At 35.4% G+C, this 26444-nt stretch overlaps 1 protein-coding gene across 2 annotated transcripts in view; it reads left to right on the forward strand.

The window, feature by feature from the left end:
- LOC111144932 (coiled-coil serine rich protein 2) overlaps positions 1 to 26444 on the forward strand; it is a 198636-nt gene that overhangs the window by 114731 nt on the left and 57461 nt on the right. For both annotated transcript variants that reach the window (XM_022499542.1, XM_022499541.1), the window contains exon 6: positions 2941 to 3136. In XM_022499542.1, the coding sequence (XP_022355250.1) occupies positions 2941 to 3136 (196 nt within the window). The remainder of the gene's footprint in view (positions 1 to 2940; positions 3137 to 26444) is intronic.

Below are 26444 nucleotides of genomic sequence, written 5' to 3' on the forward strand. Positions count from 1 at the left end.
TTTAGTATGAGGAGAAGATGTAAATTTCATTTTGGGTCTCATGGTGTAAGTATTTGAAATGCAACCTAAGGTATATGAACTTTATTTATTCTGCACTGGAGAACATTGAGAGTTAAAGAAATTATGGCCCAAAGACATTAAGTATTTTTAGTAGCTGGTTACTGTCAGTCAGGATTTAAAACTTACTCCTAGGTGAGAGGTGGCTTTTATACCATTGCGGTTTTCTAGATACCAAATCTTTGACCCTACATTGTTAATGATAAAAACTTGTGACTCTTCTTTTGAATGCTTTTAATTCATTAGTTTCTTGCATGTAGTTAATTTTTAGTCAACCTAAAATAAGCCTTACTCTGTACCTGTTTCTTATATTGTAGATTGCAGACCAGTCTCATTCAGTCTCTTTCCTCTCCACTCTTTGTTTTATTCACTTGGTAACATAGCAAGTAAAGTTTAATTTGATTATTACCTGGGACTTTTTAATGTAACTGCTTCCAGATTATAATTTTAAAGTAGTAGCTAAAGAACTGTAAAATTTCAGCGATGGAAGCTTGAAAAGAAATAACCTAGTGGTTAAAATCCATGATCCTTAATCATTCAGTGAAAGCAACAACGACAAAAATAAGCAAATAAAAAGCTAACTGGTCTCTGATATAGAGGAAAAGAATATACAGTCTGTGTCTTCATGGAGTTTATAATTTGGCACAGATTGCCAATGAACACAATATACTATGTCAGGTAATATGGTGGGGCATATTAGAGGGCTTTATAAGGACACCCGTGGAAGTACCAAACCCTGCTTTGGGGGATTAAGGAAGCTTTCCCTGAGGAAATGCCAACTAATTTAAGATGAAGAAGAGTTATCATTCTCTAGATCAAGTGGCAATGGAGGGTAGGGTGGGTAGCCTGGCCAGGAGTCAAGAGAGTTTGACATAGGTTTGGAGATGGGGGAGATTGTAGTGTGCTTCAGGGAGTCTCAGGTAATTGACTGTGGATTAAGAAGTCAGTTTAAGGGAGGCAGATGTGTTAAGGGATAAAGTTAAAGAATATATTGGATTCAGGCTATCTTTGGCCTCATAAGCCATATTTAAGTGTGTCCCTGTCCCTGAAAAACATGCCTTGCACTTTGTGCCATTGCTTTTTATTTTCTTTTTCCAGAAAGCCTTCACTTTTCATTCCAGTCAAATTCAAACTTTATAGTTCATCCCAGGTTCTTTTCTGCCCAAGAAAATCTTCCTAAGTATGTCAGCTTTTTTCCCCCGAAAACATCGCTTATCTCTTTTCTTCATATGCCAGATAATTCTATATTTTTGTTTTACTGCTTTGCTAACTTATTATGACTGTGTATTTTTTTTATCACTTCCTGTATAGATTATCCATCTATTCAGTAATGAATGGTTAAATCATATTAATTGATCAGTATTTGAAATTTAATAATTCAGCTATAATTTGAACCATAAAAATAAAGCAGAATTCTATATAAACACATTAGATCTTAACTATAAATCAGCAATTTAGAAGTTCTTAAATTTTTTTTTCATTAGGTTAAAACAAGAATCAGACCTGAAATCCCATATGAAAAATAGTTTCAGAAAAATATAATCTTGTGAAAACCAAGCTTATATTGAATATTTAAGAGTTTAGAGATTTGGGAATATTTGTTTGAAAACTAGAAAATTTAGTGAAAACCATGTTTCTACTTTTTCAGTCTGGTTAAAAATTAATGTGTTGTGGCTTTTGCAAATTTAATGCATCATGAATTTAACTTTAATCCTGATATGTTAACATAACCATTATTTGGAGAGAATACTCTTTCAGTGTGTTATTTTATATATTTTATGTTTTTTTATTTTTATATTTATATATGTATATATATACACATATATATTTTTTAAATGTCATTTATTTATTTATTTGACAGAGGGACAGCAAGAGAGGGAATATAAGCAGGGGGAGTGGGAGAGGGAGAAGCAGGCCTCCTGCTGAGCAGGGAGCCCCATGCGGGGCTTGATTTCAAGACCCTGGGATGACCTGAGCTGAAGGCAGCTGCTTAAAGACTGAGCCACCCAGGCGCCCCCATATATATGTATTTATATATCTATTTACATATATACAAATTTCATGTCTTAAGAACCAACTGGAACTATGTATTATGTGAATGCAGTAATTTTATAATTGATGCAGCTAATGACTTCTGATTAAAACATTGTGTTTTCCACATCCGTGAAACAAATCAGCCCTAGGTTATTTTTTTTTCCTGCTTTTTTCAGCATGTATGTTATATGAAACTAAAGGGAAGTTTAAATTTTCTTAGAGTAGATTTTTTTGAAATATAGTTTAAGATTAGGAAATAATGTGGTATGTATAAGATTTTTATAAAACCAAGTTTAACCTTTTTTGGAAAAGAAGATTTATCAGTAATGAAAAAACAAAACAAGAAGTAACAGTTCATCTGTCTTAACTGTTTGCTGGGACTTATAAGAGAATGGAATCTGGCGGTATGTGACCAAACTGGGAATTAACATAGGTAATATAATTATGGGACTAAAAAAAAGATGTAAAGTTCAAGAGGCCAATTAAAGTCAAAAGCTAATGAGTGGACAATCTGTTCAGGCAAGAAAATAAGTTTAATTTTTTTCGGACAAGGCCTTTCCCTAGAATTTTTTTGTTTCTCTTCTATTTCCTAAAGAATAAGGTTTATTCGCCAATCTGTAGAAAGCACGAAAAGGGGGAGGAGTGCAGAAGATAATTATATTAATGAGAACTAGAACTGATTGGAAATTTTGGTGCAAACAAATTCAGTGTCTGAGGTAAACAAAAGTCAAAGGCTATGTGATAATGATAAATGATTTGTAATAATCACTGCAATAATTTCATTACCTATTTCTTTCTGAAATTATATTGTGTATCTTTTCCCTCCAACTTCTTCCCCTGTCCTTCCAGAGGCTCTCCCTATAGAGAATCTCCTTTGGGTCATTTTGAAAGCTATGGAGGGACCCCCTTTTTCCAGGCTCAGAAGATGTTTGTAGATGTACCCGAAAATACAGTGATATTAGATGAGATGACACTCCGGCACATGGTCCAAGATTGTACTGCTGTAAAAACTCAGTTACTCAAACTGAAACGTCTGTTGCATCAGGTGAGTATATATGAACGTTTTTAGCTCTGATATTTTGAACTGTAAAATGGATTGACTTTACTTTCTTTTAAGTTAATTGGGTTTCTAATGCCTATTCAAATTTCTGTAGAAATAATGCTTGTAAATAATACATAACAAACTTGTGTTGGAGAAAAAAATATTTTTTTTGGTGATGCTTTCAGTGCAGTCCTCAACATTTATGAGCTGTGTGATATTTGGCAAGCCAATTTTTCTCCTATTTCCTTATATTTATAGTATGTACATTATAAAATTGTTGACAGAATTAGAAATAGTAGTTGTAAAATTAGAAGTATCATAGTCAGGCATTCAGTCATCAGTGGCTGCTACTATAATTTCAGCTATGTAGGAAATAAACAGCAGTTTTTACTTACATAATCATAGTCATATAATTTAACTTCTGTTTGAAACGTTCAAGTTTAGTCTTCCTCAGTCCTTTTTTTTTTTGAGAAAATTGAGACTTGTAGCAGTGATGAGACTTGTCCAAAGACACAGGGTGAGCTGATATTAGAAGCTATCTTCTTATTTGGTAGTACTGTTTTTGGTTCAAACTTACAGACAAGGTCAGATGAATAGCAGAAAACTAAAGAATAATTTTAAATCATGGGTATCTTTTGGTTAGTTTTAAAGCTGTGTTTATTTTTTGTAGACTAGCCACATTTTGCTTAAAATTATGGTTGAGAACGAACAATCTAGCTTCTCTGCTGACCTTATTTTCTGTATTACCTTCCTCAGGGTTGTATGTTATAGCTTCTTATGAGCAGGGACCAATTAGAATTCCTGGTGTCCATCAAAACCAAACTCTAGACAGATGCTCTGTAAAGGCTAGTTGAAGTGAAATATGGCTCCTGTATTAGTAACAATAATAATTAGTGTAAATATCCTATTAAAGTCATGAAAATTGTTATGTAAGTACTTGATAATGTATTCTTTGGATTACTCTTTTCCATTTTTGTGGATGTTGGATTGCTTTTTGAAAATAAACTTTTCCGTGCTATGCCTGGGAGCAAGAAAGTAGAAGATCTTTTTCAGATCTGAGATCTTGGGACTTCTCCGAAGGGAGGAAAGTGATTTCATGATTGAAATATCCAGACACAGAGCTTAGAATTTTAACTGTAACTAGGAGATAGACTCTGGTTTATAGTGTTTCTCTGCTCATTAGTCTGGGGAGATTTTCTCATCAGGAGCTTCAGAGTCAAAGGAAAGAGAAGGTAGAAGTGGTAGGGGAATAGCTAAAATATGTTCAAGATACGCTATCAGTCCTTGTATTACTATACCACATGCCCTCTTTTGTGTCTGGGTTTATTGCTCTGAAACATGAAGCATGATAAATACCAGCTAATCCGACCATGCCACGTCTAATAATAGGAGAAGTAGTATAATTCAGGAGACAATACATGAATTGATAACCAATGATAAGTACCATAAAAACAAAACTTTTTCAGACACTTTAAGAAAAACTGTGACTCTCTTAATGACTCTTTTCTGTCATTATCACCTCTGAAATGTTATAGTAAACACTGGTCAAGTTAACTTTACTTTTTGTTTATGCAATGAAAACAAAATTATGAGAAGAGAAATTGCAGAATCTTTTAAGGGCATCTTTGAAATTTCCCAAAATGTTAACAGAAGTTAAAAGCTAAATGAGTCTAAGATTTCATATAACTACCTCTATTTTTTCCGCATTTAATATTACTAAATTTTAAGAAGTTCAGTGTGATACATATACATAGTTTTAAAAAATTCATATAGTATTCAGAGACTTATTGAAAATGCAGTATTTCTATTCTTCTCTCCATCTCAATCAACCTTTTTATTCTGAACAGATTACTGTCTGAAGATTTCTCTAGAACTGTCATTCAGAGTCTTCCTTTTGTCATATTGTGGGATTGGGTCCACTATTTCTTAGGTATCTTTTTAGTTTATTCCCTCATTTTGCTAGAGTATATCTTTAATTTACTTTCTAAGAGAGGGCAAGTGGATGGTAAATTTTTTTAAGTTACTGCATTATAAAAATTTCTTTTATCTACTCTAATATTTGATATTAATGATTTGGCAAGAATGGAAGAAATGATTTTTCCATTAGAAATCTGAATACAGGGGCACCTGGGTGGCTCATTGGTAAAAGCCTCTGCCTTTGGCTCAGGTCATGATCCCAGGGTCCTGGGATCGAGCCCCGCATCGGGCTCTCTGCTCAACAGGGAGCCTGCTTCCCCCTCTCTCTTTGCCTGCCTCTCTGCCTACTTGTGATCTCTGTCAAATAAATAAATAAAATCTTTACAAAAAAATCTGAATGCGTTGCTTTTCTGGGATTCAGGTTGCCACTGAGAAGAATCTACATTCTGATCCATTTTACATATTATATTGCCTGTTTTTATTTTTCTGAGAGATGTATTAATCCTTTTTTACCTGGCACTTTAATCTTTTATTTTTGGCATTATGTAGTTTCACAGAGATGTCCTGGGATTTGAGTTGTATTGTAGTTGTTTGTATGTTTCCTGTTTAATGTATGGGTAATTTAGTAGATTCTTTGGAGATACATACTGTGTGAAATTTTTAAAAGTTTTTTCTATGATTTTTGTTTTTACCTCATTTTCTCTATATCTTTCTGGAATTCTTGCTAATTACAAACTAGAGCTTCTGAATTTATTCTCAATCTTTTATCTTTTTCTTTTATACTTTCCTTTGGTTTTAATTATCTTTCCTCATATATTCCCTCAACTTCATATTTCAGCTCTCCGTTTCTGTTGAATTACTTATCTTGACAATTGTATGCTCAGGTTCCAGGAACTCTTTATTATATACCATTCCTTATTCATATCATTCAATTTTTGTTTTATCAGTAACTATATTAAGTAGAGTGTTCCTGCTAATTTTTGTTAAGATTTCTTAGGTTCCTTGTATTATCTGTCTCTTTCCAAATAGGCATTTTGTCCTTTATGTTTATTTTGGTTTCTTTCTTTTGGAATCTTCTTCAAATATCTAATGATTATTTGCTGTTTATTAATATTTAAGAGTGAGGAATTAAAAAGTTGATTCCGGACTTTTTATATGTGGGCTGGGCTGGTCAATTGGCTGGTTTGATTTTATAGTACTAGATGGATATTGAAGGACCCTCAGTTTCTATTGAGTGGAGGATTTTTTCCTTCTTAGGTGGTTCTGTTTTCTCCAGAGAAGCAACCTCTGATTTTTTTGCTTAGAACAGAGGTAAAAGACTGGAAGTCTGTTCTTGCCTTGTGTAGACTTCTAGTTAATTCCCATCATCTTTAATCTTGATGGGTCATATTCTTACTTTTTTCTGTATCTAGCATTTTGACCCTTATTGGGGTTGTGTAGGGCAAATTGGTTCTCTTTTTGTCCATGTTCCCCATCCATACATACTGCAGTTATGTCTTTTTTCAGTCCTGCTAAATCACTTATTAAAATTTCTGTCCCTTCTGTAATTCTCTTTATTATTATGGTTTGTATATTTTAAAATTTTTCTTCTCTATCATTTTAGTATAGGACTAAAAGAAAAGATTAAAGTATTTCTAATCAGAAGTCCTCTTCTTTTGGGGCACCTGGATGGCTCAGTCGGTTAAGCATCTCTACTCTTGATTTTGGCTCAAGTCATGATCATAGGGTGGTGAGATCAATCCTGCTTAACTTTCTCTCTCCTGGGACACCTGGGTGGCTCAGTCAGTTAGCCATCTGCCTTTGACGCAGGTCATGACCTTCGGGTCTTGGGATTAAGTCCCGTATCAGGCTCTTTGCTCAACGGGGAGTCTGCCTCTCTCTCTGCCTGTTGCTCCCCCTACTTATGTGCTCTCACTCTCTCTGGAAAAAAATTAAAAAAAAAAAAAAAAAAAAAAAAAAAAAAAGATTCGCTCTCCCCCTTCCCCATACTCCCAAGAAAAGGGGGGGGGCTTCTCTTCTTTTTAAAAATATAGGGAAAATATTTTTTTAAATTACTTTAGCTATATGAATGCCTCCTTTTGAAATTTCAGTGTGTCACAGCTCAAAATTTGATTATTCTTTGGATATTCTTGTTGTTTGCTGGATTTGCTATTAGAGAGGTGAGGTTTTGCACTCATTTGCAAACATAAGAATTTAATTAAACACTGGTAACCAGTATCTGCTTGGGCCTACTCATAAGAGATTGATTATTATAGGGAGGAGTCACCCTGATTTCAATAAAATATGAAGTCCTGCAAGATTTGACTGAGTACTAGCTCAGAAACAAGAATGTCCACAAAGAAAGAGGTAGTCTCATTATTTCTTATGTTCTCTTACTTTGCTGTTCTCTCTTCCAAGTGATTTACCTCAAGGCAGTGTTCCTTAAATTTAGACAGAAATCTTTTCCTTGATTATTTTTAGCAGTTTAACAGTTAGGCTATTTAAGATTGAATTAAATTAGGCACGTGGGTGGCTCAGTTGGTTAAGTCTCTGCCTTCAACTCAGGTCATGATTCCGGGGTCCTGGGATTGGGTCCTGTGTCAGGCTCCTTGCTCAGTGGGGAGTCTGCTTCTCCCTCTCCCTCTGTGCCTCCCCTCTGGTTGTGTTCTCTTTCTCTTTCAAATAAATAAATAAAATCTTAAAGATTGAACTAAATTCATAAAAGGAAACTAAAGAGAAATGATTAATGAAAATATAAATGGCATAAAAATGATTTCTATAGCCTGATTCTTAGTGGAAACAACAGAATTTTATAGAGCTACTGAGAACTTTATATATAAAATTTCTATTACTTACTACTCAGTAAATGTATGTTAAATTGATTTTAGTCAGACAGTTTTATAATTGCCTTACCTGCCTTAGTTGCTGGTTATTCCTTAATCCAGTGGCCTCTCACTGCTGTCTTTATTTTCTTGATCTTTAGGACCTGATCAAGAGGCCATACTTGATAAGGACAAATGAGAAACCACCTTTGCATTTTCTCGATTTCCCCTTAGTGTCTATTACCAGTTTGAATGAATTGCCTTCGGAATTAGTTTGGGTTCTCCAAAGAAAAAGAACTAAGAGAGAAATAGAGAGATAAAGCAGCGGGGGAGGGAGATTTATTATAAGGAATTGGCTCACATAGTTATGGAAGTTGAGAAATCCCAAGAGCAGTGGTTGGTAAGCTAGAAACCTAGGAGGTCTCATGGTATAATTCTAGTCTGAGTCTGAAGGCCTGGGAACCAGGAGAGCCAACAGTTAAGTTGCAGAATGAGTATGAGTTCAAAAGCAGCAGAGGACCAATATTCCTGCTCAAAGACAGTCAGACAGAGAGTGAATTTTCCCTTACTCCATCTTTTCTTCTGTTCAGGCCTTCAGTGGGTTGGATAAGGTTTACCCACATTGGGGAGGCATTCTGTAAGTCCATGGAGGTTGTTTTGGTATAAGTATTGTGAGCAGAGAAGCAAATCCATATCCAGAATAAGTGTCTATTCCAGTAAGGACAAAACATTGTCCTTTCCATGATGGAAGTGGTCTGGTATCCTCAACCTGCCACCAGGTAGCTGGCTGATCATCCAAGGAGTGGTGCCACATTGGGGGCTCAGTGTTGATCTCTCCTGCTGGCAACTTAGGCACAAAGCAATGACTGTAGCCGGGGTGGCCATGTTGCTAAGTCATCCTCCATCTCTGCCATCATTGCTATTTTGTTTATGAGCCTGTTGGGGGATAACAGAGGTGGCTGGGGTGAGAGGCTGACAGATATCCAGGAATGGATCAGACTACCCACTTAATTTTTTAAATTCTCTTTTGCTGAGGTCACCCTTTGGTGACCATTCACATGAGACACAAATATCTTCATATTTTTTTGTGCATTCACAGAGGTCTATCCACCTACCTCTTCCCCAGATTTCCTTGTCACCAGTTTTTCAGTTATGTTTCTTCTAAGTCCCTGACCGTTGGCCCATGTATTGGTATACAGTTGCATGTCTGGATATTTTTCCTTCTAAGTAAAGTGAACAGCCACATGCAGTGCTTGAAGTTCTGTCCCCTGGAAGGATTTTCCTTCCCTGCTATTCTTCCAGGTTGTACCAGAAAGGAGCAGTAGTGTTGTAGCTATCCAATTGCAGATGTTGTCTGCATATCATATAGAACTATAAACCAGGCCTGAGTCTGGTCTTCTCTTTGTCAGCTGATTCTAGGGAACTCACCATGAGGCCATGTAGTTTGGATAGAGAGGGCAGTGTAGAAGGAGCGGGGACCATGGGCGTTTGAGCCACTTCTTCATGTAACTTATTTGTATCCTTAGGGCCTGTTTAGGCCTAATCACATTTATACCACTTCCATTTGATGATGGAATGTTTCATACACCTGCAACTTTATGACTTTGTGAGTCAGATAACACCCCGTTCATGCTGGGCAGCTTGGGTAGCATGGTAACTTGGTGGCCCAAGATTAAGCATTCAGTCACTACTAAGACCCAGTAGCAGGCCAAAAGCTGTATTTCAAAAGGACAGTAGTTATCTACAAAGGATGGCAGGGTTTTTCTCCAGAATCGTAAGGGCCTTCACTGAGATTCATGTACAAAGGCCTCTTTTAGTCTGCAAACAGTCACTGATACTTTCACACCATGGGACCTGCTAGGTCATAGGACCCACAGAGCAGAGCAGCTTGAACAGCAGCCTGGACCCATTGCAAAACCCTCTGGGCTCAGCAGGTAGGACCTGTTGTTGCAGAACCTTTTGAACCTACTGAAAACTAGCAGCTATTTGGGTCACGTGGTAAGTGGGCCAGAATAACACACCCAGATTAGGAGTATGTTGCCTCCAAAATCCAAAGATACCCACTAGGTACTATACATCTTTTTTGATTATAGGAGGATCCAGATGTATAATGACTTATCCTTTACCTTAGAAGGGATATTTTGGCACACCCATGGTCTTTACTCCTGCATACTGCCTTCTTTCTCAACAAACAGTTGTTTATATTCCTTTTGTGTTTCTGGCAGTTAAGAGCAAATTGATGATTGGGCAGTGCTATTCAAAGTAGCTTGTACAAGTATTTGTTATTAGTCCATGAAGTGTTCAAGAACTCTTGCCAGAATCGAAATAAACACATTTCATCCTTCTTCCAGAAATTTTTGCTATCAAAGAAAAAAACTGAGCCAAAACTAAACTGTTTAGTAACCAGTTGATTTATAGTCTGGTGCAAGCTTTTTATTATGTCGCAGACAGAGAAATAGTTTGTCCCAGAAGTGATCTGCAAATCAAACTGTAAATAACACTGGTGAAAGATATTATCCTTACTTGTGAAAGAGAAGTCCAGAAAATGAAAAAGATATGCAACCAAATATTACACTAGAGGTATCTTTATGTAGTATACAAAATAGAAAAATTGCTGTGGCATTGGAGATGAAGAAGTTCATTCTGTGGCATTATGGAGATTTGAAACTGTAAGTTGAATTTATCAGTTTAGGATTTGGGGGAGATGAGTGGAATCAGCATGAACATGGTTACAGGTTCTTCAGAGCATGAGCTGCATTTGTCATGATGACTATGGGAAAACCCATGAGTATGTAAGATAATAAAGAGAAAGTCAGAAAAAGTGTTCACTTGATACACTTTGAAGTAACTTTTAATACAATTTCTTACATTAAAAATGTTTATTAATAAGAATTAAGTGTTTATATTGCATTTATAGTGGGATCTATATCTCAGTAACTGAATTCTTAATGAATTAGGATTGAATTTTGCTGAAGGATGCCAGCCAATAAATGTAGAAAGTGTGATAAAAGTAGAGAAACATTATTTTACAAACCCTAAAGAAATCTCTGCTTTTATGGGGCACCTGGGTGGCTCAGTCATTAAGCATCTGCCTTTGGCTCAGGTCATGATCCCAGCATCCTGGGATTGAGCCCCCATATTCGGCTCCTTGCTCGGCAGGGAGCCTGCTTCTCCCTTCTCCAGCTCCCCTGTGCTGTGTTGCCTCTCTCGCTCTCTCTCTGTCAAAAATAAATAAAATCTTAAAAAAAAAAAAAAAATCTCTGCTTTATGCCAGGGTTACTAATTGTTGCTATAACTGTTAGGTGACTGGACAGTGGGTTTCTGGTCGGTTCTTACTGTGCCAAAGTAACACCATATAAATTATTAATGGTTGCAAGAGGAAAAACATACTTGTTCACTGGAGAGATCAAACTGTTATCATCCTAATCCAGAGATGGTTTTCCCATTACTAATGAGTTGAGTTATCCAGATAGTATCTGCTCATGTGATATACATAATTATGCATGATATATTCTAGCAAAACCATTTAATTTTAACTCCTCATGCCGTTTCTTACAGCTTCCCTTTTATAGGATAAACAGGTGATGGAAGAAAAAGAGAGGAAGGAACCAGACAAATTCATATGGTTGAAAACTCTGAAGGAAAAATAATAATATCTCTTTAGCTTGTTAGTGTCCAAAAAGTTGATGTGGGGAGGTGAAAGTTCTACATTAAAAGAAATTTAACAGATAACCAGATGTAATGTGAGATTCTGAATTGGATATTGGTTGACAGATCAACTATAGAAGGCATTTTTGGACAATTGGAGGAAATTCGAATATGACCTGTGTTTTAGATGAGGTAGAAATTTACTGAAATGGAAACGTAAAGATTGTTAACTAAAGATAGGTTATAAAACAGTATGTGCATTATAGTCATATATTTTTTACATATATTTATATATGTGTATCTCCAGAAGGAAATGCACTAAGGTGTTAATAGTGATGATACCCAGCTGGTGAGAATGTGATTTTTTTTTTCATCTACATTTTCTAATTTCTAATTTTCTAAAATATGTATTTACTATTTTGGAAAAAAAAGTTATTGGAAAAGTACACGTCCTATTCAAAGATCAGTTTGTAATGGGGTATGGTTAAAATGTAGGATGCTAGAGAAGAGGCAGTAGTGATAGTTAGGTTTAGGACAGATTGTAAAAGGCCTATGTGCCACAAAAGGAGTTTGAGCATTACTCTTTAGGCAGTAGTAAGCCAGGTGAGTGACGTGGCCAAATTGATATTTTAAAAATGTTATTTGAAGGGATTTGTGGAAAATGAATAGCAGAGGGAATGACTTAAATCATAATATTTAAGAGACTGTTGCAGACATCCAAGTTTTAGCCAAATTTGTTAAATTTAATTGCTTTGAAAATAGTTAAAATTGTGCTCTCTTTCATGCATATGTCCTACAGAGTTGTGTATGTAAAACTTATATAGTTGTCTATATTGTGTACTGGGCAATTTTCTAGGTTTCCTAATGTACATTATCTTTAGTTCTTGAAAAGCTGGTGATAGCTGCTTCATCTCACAGCTGAAGACATTGAGGCTCAGAAAGCTAATTAGTGGGGCAGCTGGGTGACTCAGTTGGTTAAGCATCGAACTCTTGATTTCAGCTCATGTCATGATCTCAGTGTCATGAGATTGACCTCCATGGGACTCCAAGCTCAGCGGGGAGTCTCCTTCTCTCCTTCCCACCCCCCACCTCATGGGCTCTCCCTCTAAAATAAATCTTTAAAAAAAAAAAAAAAAAGAGAGAGAGAGATAGCTAATTAGTGATAAAACCAGGACTATCTCCCCCCCCCGCCAGTCTTCATGACTCCAAGGCCTGTTGAGCACAGTGGCATTCTTAGGAGATTGACAGGGGGCAACAGGGAGAGAAGAATGTGAAGGCAGCCCCAACTCCTTACCATCACCCTGCAGCCCCTCAGCCAAACCCACAGCTATAGAATACTTAATTAATGCACCTCTATATTTAAGCATTCACTTGAACAGACTTCTTATTATACACAGATAAAATTTAAAATTATAAGCCATTTTATTTCGCCTTTGATCTATTTTTTTCTTGTTTTTGTTATATGAAGTTCAAGGTTATTTCACAGTTTAAATAGTACTTTCATGTATCCTGTTTTCTTTATCGCAGTGACACTGTGGGACAGAGAGGATTGCAGTAATCTTATTTTAATGGCAGAGAATTAAGATTCCCAGATTTGTTTTTCTCAAGGTCACACAGTTGCATTCTAATGCAGAATGCATTTTAAACTCAGGGCTTATGAAATTTTTTAGCTTAATACTTCTCATATTGTGTTGCCTAACTTAGAGATAGTTAAATAAGAATTTTGATCCTGATCTGTAACATGGAGACATAAAAAAAATGATTGTTCAGTGATGTCTTGTCTCCTTACTTTAATTTCATATACCCTGTTTCAAACACTTGAAGCATAATATACTTGAAGAGAAGGGGATAATTAATATATGTCTATCTCTCTTTTCACAAACTGAAAATATACATGTAGGCAGCACCTAGGAAGAAACAGAACTTTATACCAAACCCCCAAACAGAAGCATCACTATCCCTCATTTCTAATGGTGACTACCAGTTTTGGAAAACATAGATTTGTTTGCATGTTTTTGAAATTTATATAAGTGAAATTATATATACTCTTTTTGTATCTGGCTTCTTTTGCTCAAGATTTTGTTTGTAAGTCATCCATTTTCTGCATTCATTCACATTGCTGTAGGTAAGAGTATTACATAATGTGAATATGCACATTTTATTTGTTCTACAATTGATAAGCACTTAGCAGTTTTCCAGTTTGGGATTACTATGAATAATGCTGCTGTAATATTCTAGTCTGTGTCTTTTGGTGAACATATGTGTACGTTTTTGTTGGGTCTGTAAGAGTGGAGTAGCTGAGTCATAAAGTATGTAGATATAGCTTTAGTGTATAATGCAAAACGGTTTTCCAAAGTGGTTATGGCCACCCGTTTTCTTGCCTCCCATTTCTTTTCACTATTTTCCCTGTTTGCTTTATGATATTATCATAATCAGCATCTGTTTTGACCCTGTGGTAGGAAATGAAAACTCTAAGATGGAATCATGAGAAGAGCATGATGATACCTCTTAGTGACGTTTTCTTTGGGATTGTAAAATATTTGATTCATACCCTATCTACCTGTTTAGGGGATAAAAATAAAGAAGTGTATAATAGTGTTTTATGAATTGTCAAGTGTAATATACAAATGTTTTATTTCATTATTTCCTCTCACCGCCAATGTTGAGAATAAAACCAGTACTTTTTCTAATACTCTTCTAATGCTCCTGTCTGTCCTCTTACCTTGGCTCTTGCTCTCTGTGTAAATGAGTGAGGGAGTGTGTGTGTGTGTTGGATGGAGTATTTAAAGCAGCAGCATCCTGGGTGAGTGTACTAAGAGTTAAGGAGCTGCTGAAATAATGCCTCTTGATGGCAAAGAACCACAGAAAAGCCAGGGAACTCATGCTTCTTTATCTCTGGACTTCTTTCATCTTTGGGGGGGGCAGTTTATGAAATATACATGGAAAGCACATATACAACATAAGGATACAAATAAATAATGTGAAACAGGTTTGTACTCACAACCAAGCTAAGAAATGAGGCATTAGGGGTACTTGGGTGGCTCAGATGGTTGAGCGTCTGCCTTCAGCTCAGGTCACAATCTCTAGGTCCTAGGATTGAGCCCCATGGCAGGCTCCCACCTCAGCAGAGAAGTCTGCTTCTCCCTCCCTCCACCCCCCCACTCCTGACTTGTGCTCTTTCTGTCTCTCTCAAATGAATATAAAAATCTTTTAAAAAAATTTTTTTTAAAGAAATGACGCATTAAGAAGTTCCTATGCACTCCTTCCTGATTGTAGGTACTTCCAGAATCTAACATTTTCCTTGTTTTTCTGTTAATTTTTAACTGTCTATGTTTGTAGTCCTGTGGATACTAGTTTTGACTCTTTTTAGAAGTTTATATAGATGAAATTATGCTGTGTTTCTCTGTGACTTGCTTCTTTTATTCAACATTTTAAGTTTCATTCATATTTACGTTGTTTCATAAATTTTCATTTCTTTATTTTATAAGCAAACAATAATTTCTTTGCCCATTTTACTCTTGATGTACACTTTATTTCTTTCCAGTTTGGGTTTTTCTTTCTGCTATGACAAATAATATGAACATTTTCCTGGTACACATGTGTGAAAGTTTCTTCTGGATTAATTAGGAGTGAAATTTCTGAATCATGGGACATAGAAATATTGCACTTTAGAAATATCATACTATTTTCCAAAATTGTTCAGTTTCACTCCCCATAAGTAGTTTATGCTGTTTTCCATTGTTCTACATCTGTGCACCACTTGGTATTATCCAATTTCTTTTTTTTGTCATGTGATAGGAATATAGTGATATTTAATTGTGGATTTATTCTGTATTTCCTTGACTAATAAGAAATTTGAGCTTCTTCTTATGTTTATGGAATGTTTGTTGCCTGGTCATGTTTTCTGTCTGTGTTTTAGATTTTTTTGTATATTTTAGATGTAAGTATTTTGTTATATGTGTTACAGATATCTTCTTCCCTTCTGTAGCCTCCTTTTTCATTCTGTGGTATCTTTTCATGAGCAAATATTCTCAATTCTAATATAGTTGAACTTAACAGACTTTTTGTGTGTATGTGTAGGGTTTTCTCCTTTCAGAAATATTTGTTTAAGAAATCTCTCCTTTCCCTGAGGTTATAGATATAATCTCCCTTTCTTTTAAAAAATTAACAGTTTTGACCTTCACAATTAAATTACAAATACCTTGGAATTAATTTTAGTGTGTGTAAGTGTGAGCTAGAGATCCACTTTCATTTTTTTCCTATATGAATAATTATGGATTCGGTGGATTTGGTGCCGAAAGTATTAAGAATCCACTCTTTTTCCTCAGATATGTGGTGCCTGTCCATATATGTGACACTATCCCAATGTCCAGTAACACAATCTAACGTTGTTAGTAAGGCTTGATAATACATCATCGCGGTTCCCAGTCTTGCTCTTCTGCTGAAGTATCTTAACTATTCTTAGTCTTTTGCTTTTTCATAAAATGTTAGAATCATTTTGTTGAGTCCTGTGAAAAATTCTTTTGGGATTTTAATGGGAATAACAATGAACTAATAGATCAATTTCAGAAAGAATTAACATTTTACAATATTTTATTTTTAAAAGATTTTATTTATTTATGTGACACAGAGAGAGAGAGCCAAGTTAGCAAGCAAGAGCCCAAGCAGGGGGAGTGGCAGTCAGAGGGAGAAGTGGGCTCCCCGCTGAGCAAGGAGCCTGACATGGGGCTCCATCCCAGGATCCTGGGATCATGACCTGAGCCAAAGGTAGATTAAGCCACCCAGGCGCCCCCACAGCTTACAATATTTAGACTGAGTGTCCAAAACCATGATAAATATAGGTCCATTGATTCAGTTTTGTTTTTTTTTTTTTTAAGATTTATTTATTTGATAGACAGCGAGAGAGGGAACACAAGCTGGGGAGTAGGAAGAGGGAGAAGCAGGCTTCCCCGCTGAACAGGGAGCCCAATGCAGGGCTGGATCCCAGGACCCTGGGATCATAACCTGAGCCAAAGGCAAATGCTTGCTGACTGAGCCACCCATGGGCCCCCACTGATTCAGTTTTAAGAGTTTTTTTCAATAAAGTTTTATACTTTTTAATTTAAAAGGCTTGTATAATTTTTCTTAGATTTATTTCTAGGACTTCTGTTGCTATTTTAAATGCTATCATTTTTTAATGGATTGTTGCTAGTTTACAGAAGTGCTGCAATAGACTCTGTTATGTTGAGTTTGTATCCAGCAGCCTAGATAAAATTATTACTTATTTAGAGGCACCTGGGTGGCTCCGTGGGGTAAAGCCTCTGCCTTCAGCTCAGGTCATGATCCCAGGGTCCTGGGATCGAGCCCCGCATCGGGCTTTCTGCTCATCAGGGAGCCTGCTTCCTCTTCTCTGCCTGCCTCTCTGCCTACTTGTGATCTGTGAAATAAATAATAAATCTTTAAAAAAATTATTACTTATTTAATAATTTATCCATAGATTTATTTGGAATTTTTTAGGTGATGATGATACTTATTAATCTGCACTAATGACAGTTCTTTTTCCTTTTCAGTGTTTGTATTTTTCCTTGCCTTATGGACTGGCTTGAAATTCTAGTTTAATATTGAATTGTTCCTGTCTTGCTCCTGAACTTACCAGGATTGTTTTCAATGTTTGACTGTTAAACGTGATATCTACTTTTTTTTTTTTTTTTTTGGTGGTTACCCTTTTTGGATTAAAGGAATTTGTTTTTTATTTTATTTTTTATTTTTTATTTTTTTATTTTTTTATTTTTTTTTTTAAAGATTTTATTTATTTATTTGACAGAGAGAGAGATCACAAGTAGATGGAGAGGCAGGCAGAGAGAGAGAGAGAGAGAGAGAGAGAGGGAAGCAGGCTCCCTGCTGAGCAGAGAGCCCGATGCGGGACTCGATCCCAGGACCCTGAGATCATGACCTGAGCCGAAGGCAGCGGCTTAACCCACTGAGCCACCCAGGCGCCCCTATTTTATTTTTTAATATGAAAATTCTTTTAAAAACATTCTCATCCTTACAAAAACATTTACAGTACTTAAAGTTTCATAACTTTTTTCCCCTGAACCGTGTGAGAATAAGTTGCCTGCTGAAATACATCACTACCAAATATTAAGTGTATATTCTCTAAAAATAAAGATTTTTTCCTGTGTAACCACAGTGCAGTCATCAAAATCAGAGGAGTCAGCACTGATGTATTATTACCATGTAATCTTCAGAGCCTGTTCAGGGCTTGCCATCTGTCCTAGTAATGTCCTTTATAGTTAAAAAGATCTAGTTCAGAATCACATACTGTTTTTAATTGTCATGTGTCTAGTTTTCTTCAAACTGCAATACTTCCTCAGTTTTCCCTTGCCTTTGATGACCTTGACACTTTTTAATATTATAGGCCATTTATTTCTGCAGAATGCTCCTTAGTTTGGATTTGTCTTTGTAGCCATATCATTGGATTTAGGTTACATATCTTCAACAGGAATGTCACAGAAACAGTGCTGCTTTGTTCTCATTGTCAGGTGGCTCATGACTTTGGTTTGTCTCGTTAGTGATATTATCACAGATCACTTGATAAAGGTATTGTCTGTTAGCCTTCTCTACTGTAACATTACTCTCTCCCCCTTTATAATTAGTATTTTACAGGGAGGAATTTTGAAACTATATAAATACCCTATTCCTTGTCAGATTTCCACTTTATTCACTTATTTATGTAATTACGCATGTACTCATGGTTCCTTATTTTATGTCATCATTTATAATCTGTGAATTATAATTTACTTTGATGCTCATACTGTCTAAGATTTGGTATTTGAGAACTCTTTTGGGTTCTGTGTACTTTTGACTTCTTGTACCCATCATTCTTTGAGTACGTTTTTGGCAATGCAAGATATCCCATTCTTATTTAGTATTTTCCCTCTTCCTATCTGGGAACAGTCATTTTTTTTCAAGGAATGCTGGTTACTTCTAGTGGGGAATGGTATTTAGAAGCCAAGATCTGGGGGTTAGTGTGCTTATTGCTATTGGGTTTTCAGTGCCCTTAAGCCCTCTCAAGGTGTGTGAGTATACATGTGTGTATTTGTGAATGTTTATATGCATACTTATGACTGTATTTCTGTATCTGCCTCTATGTATTGAAAACTGTGTTTGCCTCTGTAATTTGCCTCTATGTATTGAAAGCTTGTTCTCATAAGTTTAATTCCAGTCTAAATACAGCATTTCTCTTTTTCTGTATTTATAATTCTCTCCTCCAACAGTGAGAAAATTGGTTTCTGTTTTCCTTAATATATTTATTCATTTAATCAATCATCAAGGGTGCAACCAATTCCTGCCACTGCTGTTGCCATCTCTCCTGTGTAGTTCCTCTCCTCACCCCATTAAAATTCTGTATCTTAATGAATCCCCATGCATAGCTTCTTATCATCCTCTGTATACACCTTCCTCATTCTACTTGGGCTTTAACTCCTTGTCAACCAGTCCCCTGGATTCTGACATCCCACACCAGCCTCTCTCCCCATATGGATGTCTCCTTACTTTGCTTGGGCTTGATACCACATGTCATGTGCACATGGACATATTTCTTGCCATAGTTGTTTCTGACGCCTGACACTAGTTCTTTTCCTATATAGATGCCCTCCTCATATTGCTTGAGCTCTGGTAGTCCTCTCTAAGACATGTCATGTGTGGATGCTTACCTCAGTCAGGCTGGACTCTGACAGTCCATACCAGGCTGCCCATTAGTGCATGCATGTGCCCTTCTTATTCTACTCAGGCTCAAATGTTCCCCTACTCCCTTTATGAATGTCCTTTTTCAGTCTTGTGGACTTTGACATGCCTGGTAAGCTGTGAAGCTGCGTCCCTGCAGGGACCTGTTCTCTACTTGGGCTTTTTTTGGGTAGAGACTTATCTTGCTCTCTCTCACCTAATGGCTTGTTCAGGAGGGGAAAATATAGTGAAGAGGAAGAAGAAGTGAGCTAGAAAAAAAAAATTACCAACTTCATTAAGGTAGTATTCACATTCAAATAAAGTGTACCCATTTTACCTGTACAGTTTCTGTTTTAATGAATATGTCTATAGTTGTGTAACCACCACCACCACAATCAAGATAAAGAATGTTTCTATAGCTGTTGAAATCCTCTCATGTCCCTTTGGAGTCAGTCCTCTCTCAAACCTGTCCCAGGCAGCCTTTGCTCTGCTTTCTGTTACTAAAATTTTGTCTTTTCTAGAAATTCATCTAAATGAGATCATTCAGTGTGTATTCTTTTTGTTTCTGGGTTCTTTCACTCAGCATAATGGTTTTGATATTCATCTGTTATATATGATATACTGAATATCAGTAGTTCATTCCTTTTTACTGCTGAATAGCATTTTGTTGTGTATGTGTGTGTGTCTGTGTGTGTGTGTGTATCATAATTTTATTTTTATTCATATACCTGTTGATAGACACTTGAGTTGTTTTTAGTTGTGGGGTAATTGGGATAATGCTGAATTTCTAGATATTAATGATGAAAATTAATAAGAGTGAATGTGATTTCAAGAAATTAGAATTTTAATTTAGACCAGTTCTTCTACTTGTTTGTTCTGTGATCTTGGACAAATTCCCTCTAAAAAATACAGAAATTATAATAGCTCCTATCTCAGGACTGTTGTAAAGAATGCATGAGGAAATTGAGATAATGTGCTAAGCATAATGTCTGATGCATAGAAAGCAATTAATATACATTAGGTATTACTAACAATAATGATAATAACAATAAAAATGTGAAGGTCAGTGGTTTTTAATTGCTTACATTGCTCAAAATTTTATGTGGCTGCTCAAAAAGCTAATTCCATTTACTTTAGTATTCATTTAATTAATGTTATTCCATCATTCAGTATATTTTATTAAGCACTTGTTGAGTACTAAGATTGTAATAATGAAGATAAAAAAGACGACAATTCTTGTCTTACACGTGATGAATTGTTCTTAAAACTACACATTACAACTGGTTAGTGGGTTTTGAAATATATTTTGGCCACTATAACTAGAATTTTTGCTAATTAAGTAGAATGGTATAGGCACTATCAGAGGGCATCACATGTAGCAAAGACAAATATGCCTTGTGGAACTTGTTTTTAATGTGATATCTATATCTGTATGTCCACGATCGACTCATCCATCCTTATTTAGATATATGCACACACACATACGTGAACAGATATTCGTGAATATGTATGCTTGGTTGGATTATAAATTATTTCTTATTGTGAGTTATGGTTCTCTCCCCCAAAAATAAACCTGTTCTAGTACATAAACAATGCTATACTTAAAACTCCAGGACAAGTCCCAGATTTAAATTGAAAATAACGTGAACGATCACTGCATCAACAAAACATTAATCACCAGTAAATATGATGAAAGGTGCGATATTTTGTAAAGGCCCCTCCAAAATTTTTTTTTTTAATTTATTTATTTGAGAGAGAGAGAGAGAGAGAGATCACAAGTAGGCAGGGAGGCAGGCAGAGAGAGAGGGGGAAGCAGGCTCCCTGCTGAGCAGAGAGCCCGATGCGGGGCTCGATCCCAGGACCCTGAGATCATGACCTGGGCCGAAGGCAGAGGCTTAAGCCACCGAGCCACCCAGGCGCCCCCCCCCCCAAAATTTTGTATAAAAGATTTGAAGAAAAATTTTATGTTCTATAGGAAGGCTAAATGTGAAAATTAACTTCCTCCATGGATATTAATGTAACCAAGTCAGCTACCTTATACTCTAGGAGAACATATAAGGATTAAGCAATTATAAAAATGATACATTACAAAGGGCAAAAGATAAGATACATACTGAGTGTATGATCGGAACTTATAGTTTTTTCTAGTATTTTTTTTATAGATGTAATACCATTTCAGTCAAAATCAAAACACCTTTGTGGTATTCATGAAAGGGACTCCAAAACTGTTAACACCAAAGAGTTTATTCTGTGTTCTTGGAGAAACACAAAAAGAGAAAGGGGGTGGGACGGAACTCTTTTTAGAGCAGGATATAATACTGAGACAAACATAAAGCAGTGGAAAAGAACAGAAAATGCAGACATATGCACTGAAGTATCTACTAAAAAACAATCGGACACAAAAGGATTTTAAAGGTAATGTTGAGGACAAATTCAGTAGTATAGAAGCAGTTATTTAGTTCATACTATTAGTAAACAAGTGGTCTGAAGAGCTTAATTTTTTAATTAAAAAATTAGAAGAAATTTATAACTGATATTTTCAGGGGTGACAGAAGAAATCTACAGAAAAGGATATCCTGACTCAAATATATATAATTATGTTCAATATAAAAGTTGAAACAGTGGAAATTTATAAATAATACTTGCTTAGAATATTACAGACCTGCTCATATATAACAATGTTCCAGTCAGTCGAAATGCCATATTTTTCTGTTTTAAAAATATCTTTGTCGCAACCATTTGTTAGGATCATCTCATCTCTGAAGCTCTTATTAAAAATCAGTCTTTATAAATTTGTATTTTAGAAATCCTCTCAAATATAGCCTGAATGATTAGATGTTAAATCCCATAGGTGAATTACAGCATTACTCAAAAATTATTCTTGATGCACATTGTAAAGTCTGTGTGATGTGATGTGATTGTTCATCCATATACTTTTGTTTTTAAAGAAAAAACTTTTCAAAAAGAAAATGAAAAAAATCAATCTCTCCTCTTCCTCTACTCCCTTTCCTAGGATGCCTCTTGTGATTGTGTTGTAGCATATCTGAAAAACAAGGCAGCTTTGTTGACATCACTGATGATGCTTGTCAGCAGAGATTGGTCAACGCTGCCAAACTTTTTTGTTAGTCATTTCAACTATCCATGTCCATTGCAGCTGCTCTGGAACTCATAGGAAGATCCCAGTTTTTGCAAACTCATGGAAGAACCACTTGGGTAAGATGGAGTTTGTTATAGGGTTTTCCAATAAGTTAGTATGTGGAAGAGTCATAATATTAAAATGAAAGTTTACATTGATGCTATGTGAAAAGAGAAAAGTGAAAGATGACTTGCTGACAGTAGTCTCCTAATGCTCTTAGAATAAAGGAAAGTTTATCTTTTTGAATCTTAAATAAAATGTGAATGGCATAAGAGTTAATTAAGATTAATTGTATTTAGTGTTCAAAACTCCTAACTAGAATCCATAGAAACTTCTGAGATACTTCATTTAGTAAAGCGGCCCAGCATACTTGGACAATCAGTTAACTATGAAATGCTTATTTTTCATGCAGTGGTGTGTTGTAGTTATTATGTATTTTTGCATCTGTTAAATATGTTTATGTAAAATGCTTAGAACAGTGCCAGCATTGTTCAATAAATGTTAGCTTCTTAGTATATGTAATATGAAGCATGAACATTGCATGCATGATTGTTAGTGTTTTTTTTTTTTTTTAAGAGAAGGTTTTCTGTCCATTTTATGTTTTTCTTCTCATTCTAATGCTTAAAGACGCTTTTCCCAGTTTAGGCTTGGGCACTTTTCATTTGAATCAAGGTTTAATAGGAAGTACTACCATTGGTTAGTCTTGGAGTTATTTGGAGGGGAGATGGTTTTATTAAATGATTCAGTTGGAAATCTTATTCATGATCTTTAGGCTCTTATACTCTGATAGAAATAAATTTTTCCCTCTTTGATTGCCTAAATCTAGGCTGTGAGACTGTTAATTTTTTTTTTTTTCTTTGAGGCATAGCAAATAACTTAAACATTAGTAACTCAGTTGTCTTGGCCTATCCTATTAACTTACTTGATTTTAGAATAATGTTTTGTCAGTTTTCAAAAATACTGGTTTGTGTATGGGCTTTCATTTTTTATTGATTTCTAGTCTTAGTACATTAATAATAAAGAATATTTATATGATGTAAGTTTTTTGGAATGTGTTGATATTTGCTTTTGTGTCCTAAAGCAAGGGTTGGAAAACTTCTCCTTAGTAGGCCACATAGTAAATATTTTAGCTTTTTTGGGCAAGAAGCAAAATTGCAGCTCTTAGTTGATATTTATAGAATCATTTAAAATGGACTCATTTAAAAATGTAAAAGCCATTCTTAGCTCATGGACTAAATAAAAATAGACATCTGACTGGTTTTGTCCTGTGGACCATAATTTATTTATTCCCTGGCTTAGAGTATGTTCAGTTTTTGTGACCATTCTATGTTTGTTTGAACAGAACATTGTATTTTGTGTATCTTAGGTAGCAGTGTATCTATTCTATTAATCGTTTTAATTGTATTATTTATCTTTTATTCATCCTTATTAAATTTTTATCTTTGATCTGTGAGTTTCTGAGAGTAGTGTTAATTTCCTGCTATAGTTACAGATTTTTCAATTTCTTCTTTTAATGCTGTCAAATTTTGTTTTAGTATCTTCAGGCTATTTTATTAGGTATATAAATGTTTGTGATTGGCCTATCACCTTGGTGGAGTGTTTCTTTGATGACTAAAGTCTTCATTTATGCTCATTAATACTTTTTATCTTTAATTCTACCTTGCCTCTTAAGTAATAGTAATACTGGTATGTCAATTTTATTTTTCTTGTAATGTTGAGATTTATCTGGTGTTACACTCTCCTTTTATTTGCTTTTAAATTTTTTTAATCAGGTCTTCTATTAATTTTCTAGGGCTGCCATAATAAAGTACAACAAGCTGGGTGGCATATAACAACAAATTTGTTCTCTCACAGTTTTGGAGGCTAGAAATCTGAAATCAAAGTGTTGTCAGGGCCATGTGTTCTCTAAAGGATCTAGGAGAGGAATCTTCCTTGCTTCTTTGGCTTCTGGTGGTTGCTGGCAATCATAGGCATTCTTTGCCTTGTAGATGTATCACAGCTGTCTCTGCCTCCCATCTTCACATAACCTTCACATGACCTGTATGTGTGTGTGTGCAAATTTCTCTCTTCTTATGAAGACACCAGTCATACTGGATTTAAGCTTGATGCTAATCCATTATGACCTCAGCTTGATTACATTTGCAAAAACCCTATTTCCGGATGAAGTCACATTCCCAAGTTTTAGATTGGCATGAATTTTTAGGGGGACACTATTCAATCTAGTACAGCTCTGAGGTATAACTTACATGCACTAAAATTCAGCCTTTTTTGTTGTATAGTCTGTGAGCTTGACAGATCTGTACAATTGCATAGGTATTATAGTCATCCCCAAAATTCCCCAACCCCCCCCCCTTTTTTTTTTAACTTTTACAGTCAATCCTTACATCTGCTGCTAGCTCCTGGTAACCACTGATGTTTTTTTATGTCACTATAGTTTGCCTTTTCAAGACTGTCCTATAAATGGGATCCTGTATAGTCCTTTGAGTCTGGCTTTTTTCATTTACCATAATTAATTTTCAAATTCATTCATGCTGTCCTCATATCACTAATCTATTCCTGCTTAATGCTGAGTAGTAGTCGATTGTATGCATGTATCATAGTTTGTCCATTTACCAGTTGAAGGATATTTGTGTCACTTTCTAGTTTTGGGCATTTGTGAATAAAGCTTCTGTAAACATTTATGCACAGATTTCAGGTGTACATGTTTTCATTTCTCTTGGGTAAGTACCTTGGTAATAGGATTTCTGGGTTGTATGGTAAGTATATATGTAATTTAAGAAATGGCCAAACTGTTTTCCAAAGTGGCTATCTGAGTTTGTGTTCCCACCAGTGATTAATGGAAGTTGCAGTTGTTTTGCATCCTTTATTGTGCCTGGTATTGTATTTTTCAGAAGCCATTCACATAGATGTGCAGTGCTATTATGTATTTATAGATAAATACTTAAACAGGCATGTAAATGATGAAACGAATATTGAAAAAAATGGACTTTGCTTTTTAGGCAGCTGTGTACAATTGTGAGTTAGTGAAGTCTGTTAAAAACTCTAGAGCTTCACGTTATCATTATTTTTACTGTCGCTGTTGTTTAAAAAATAGCTCACAGTCTGTAAATGCTCTCTGTGATTTAGACACTATGCTCAGTATTTTACCTGAATTATTGTTATTTTCTCCCAGTTTATAGCTTCTCTTTTTATTCTGTTTTTCATTTTTTTAAGAGCAGAAGTTCTCTTGAAATTGAATTTGTCAATATTTTTTATGGTCATTTCTGTAGCATCATATTTAAGAAATCTTTGCCCAACCCAAGATTACAAAAATTTTCTGTTTATTTGAAGAATGTTTATAGTTTTAATTTGATGTATAGGTCTGCAGACTGTTTTGAGAATTTTTATATATGATGTGAGGTGTGAGTGAAATTAATTTTATTGCATATGGATGTTCTAGTACCATTTGTTGAAAAGACTATCCTTTATTGAATTGCTTTGGTACTTTTGTCAAAAATGCCTTTGAACATATTTGAGGCTCTATTTCTGGATTCTTTTTTTAATTTAAATTTTAATTTTTTTCAACATCTTAATTTTATTTTTTTCAGTGTTCCAAGATTCATTGTTTATGCACCATGCAATAGTGTCCTTCTTAATACCTACCACTAGGCTCACCCATGCCCCCCACCCACTTCCTTCCAAAACCCTCAGTTTGTTTCTCAGAGTCCACAGTCTCTCATGCTTCATCTCCCTCTCCAATTTCCCCTAATTCACTTTTCCTTTCCTTCTAATGTCCTCCATGTTATTCCTTATGCTCCACAAGTAAGTGAAACCATATAATAATTGACTTTCTCTGCATGACTTATTTCACTCAGCATAATTTCCTCCAGTCCCATCCATGTTGATATAAAAGTTGGGTATTCAACCTTTCTGATGGAGACATAATATTCCGTTGTATATACCAACCACATCTTCTTTATCCATTCATCTCTTGAAGGGCATCTTGGCCCTTTCCACAGTTTGGCAGTTGTGGCCATTGCTGCTATGAACACTGGGATACATATGGCCCTTCTTTTTACCACATCTGTATCTTTGGGGTAAATACCCAGTAGTGCAATTGCAGAGT

This window comes from Enhydra lutris, unplaced genomic scaffold (assembly GCF_002288905.1).
Source record: "Enhydra lutris kenyoni isolate GAN:26980312 unplaced genomic scaffold, ASM228890v2 scaffoldscaffold12, whole genome shotgun sequence".
In the NCBI taxonomy this organism is placed as follows: domain Eukaryota; kingdom Metazoa; phylum Chordata; class Mammalia; order Carnivora; family Mustelidae; genus Enhydra; species Enhydra lutris.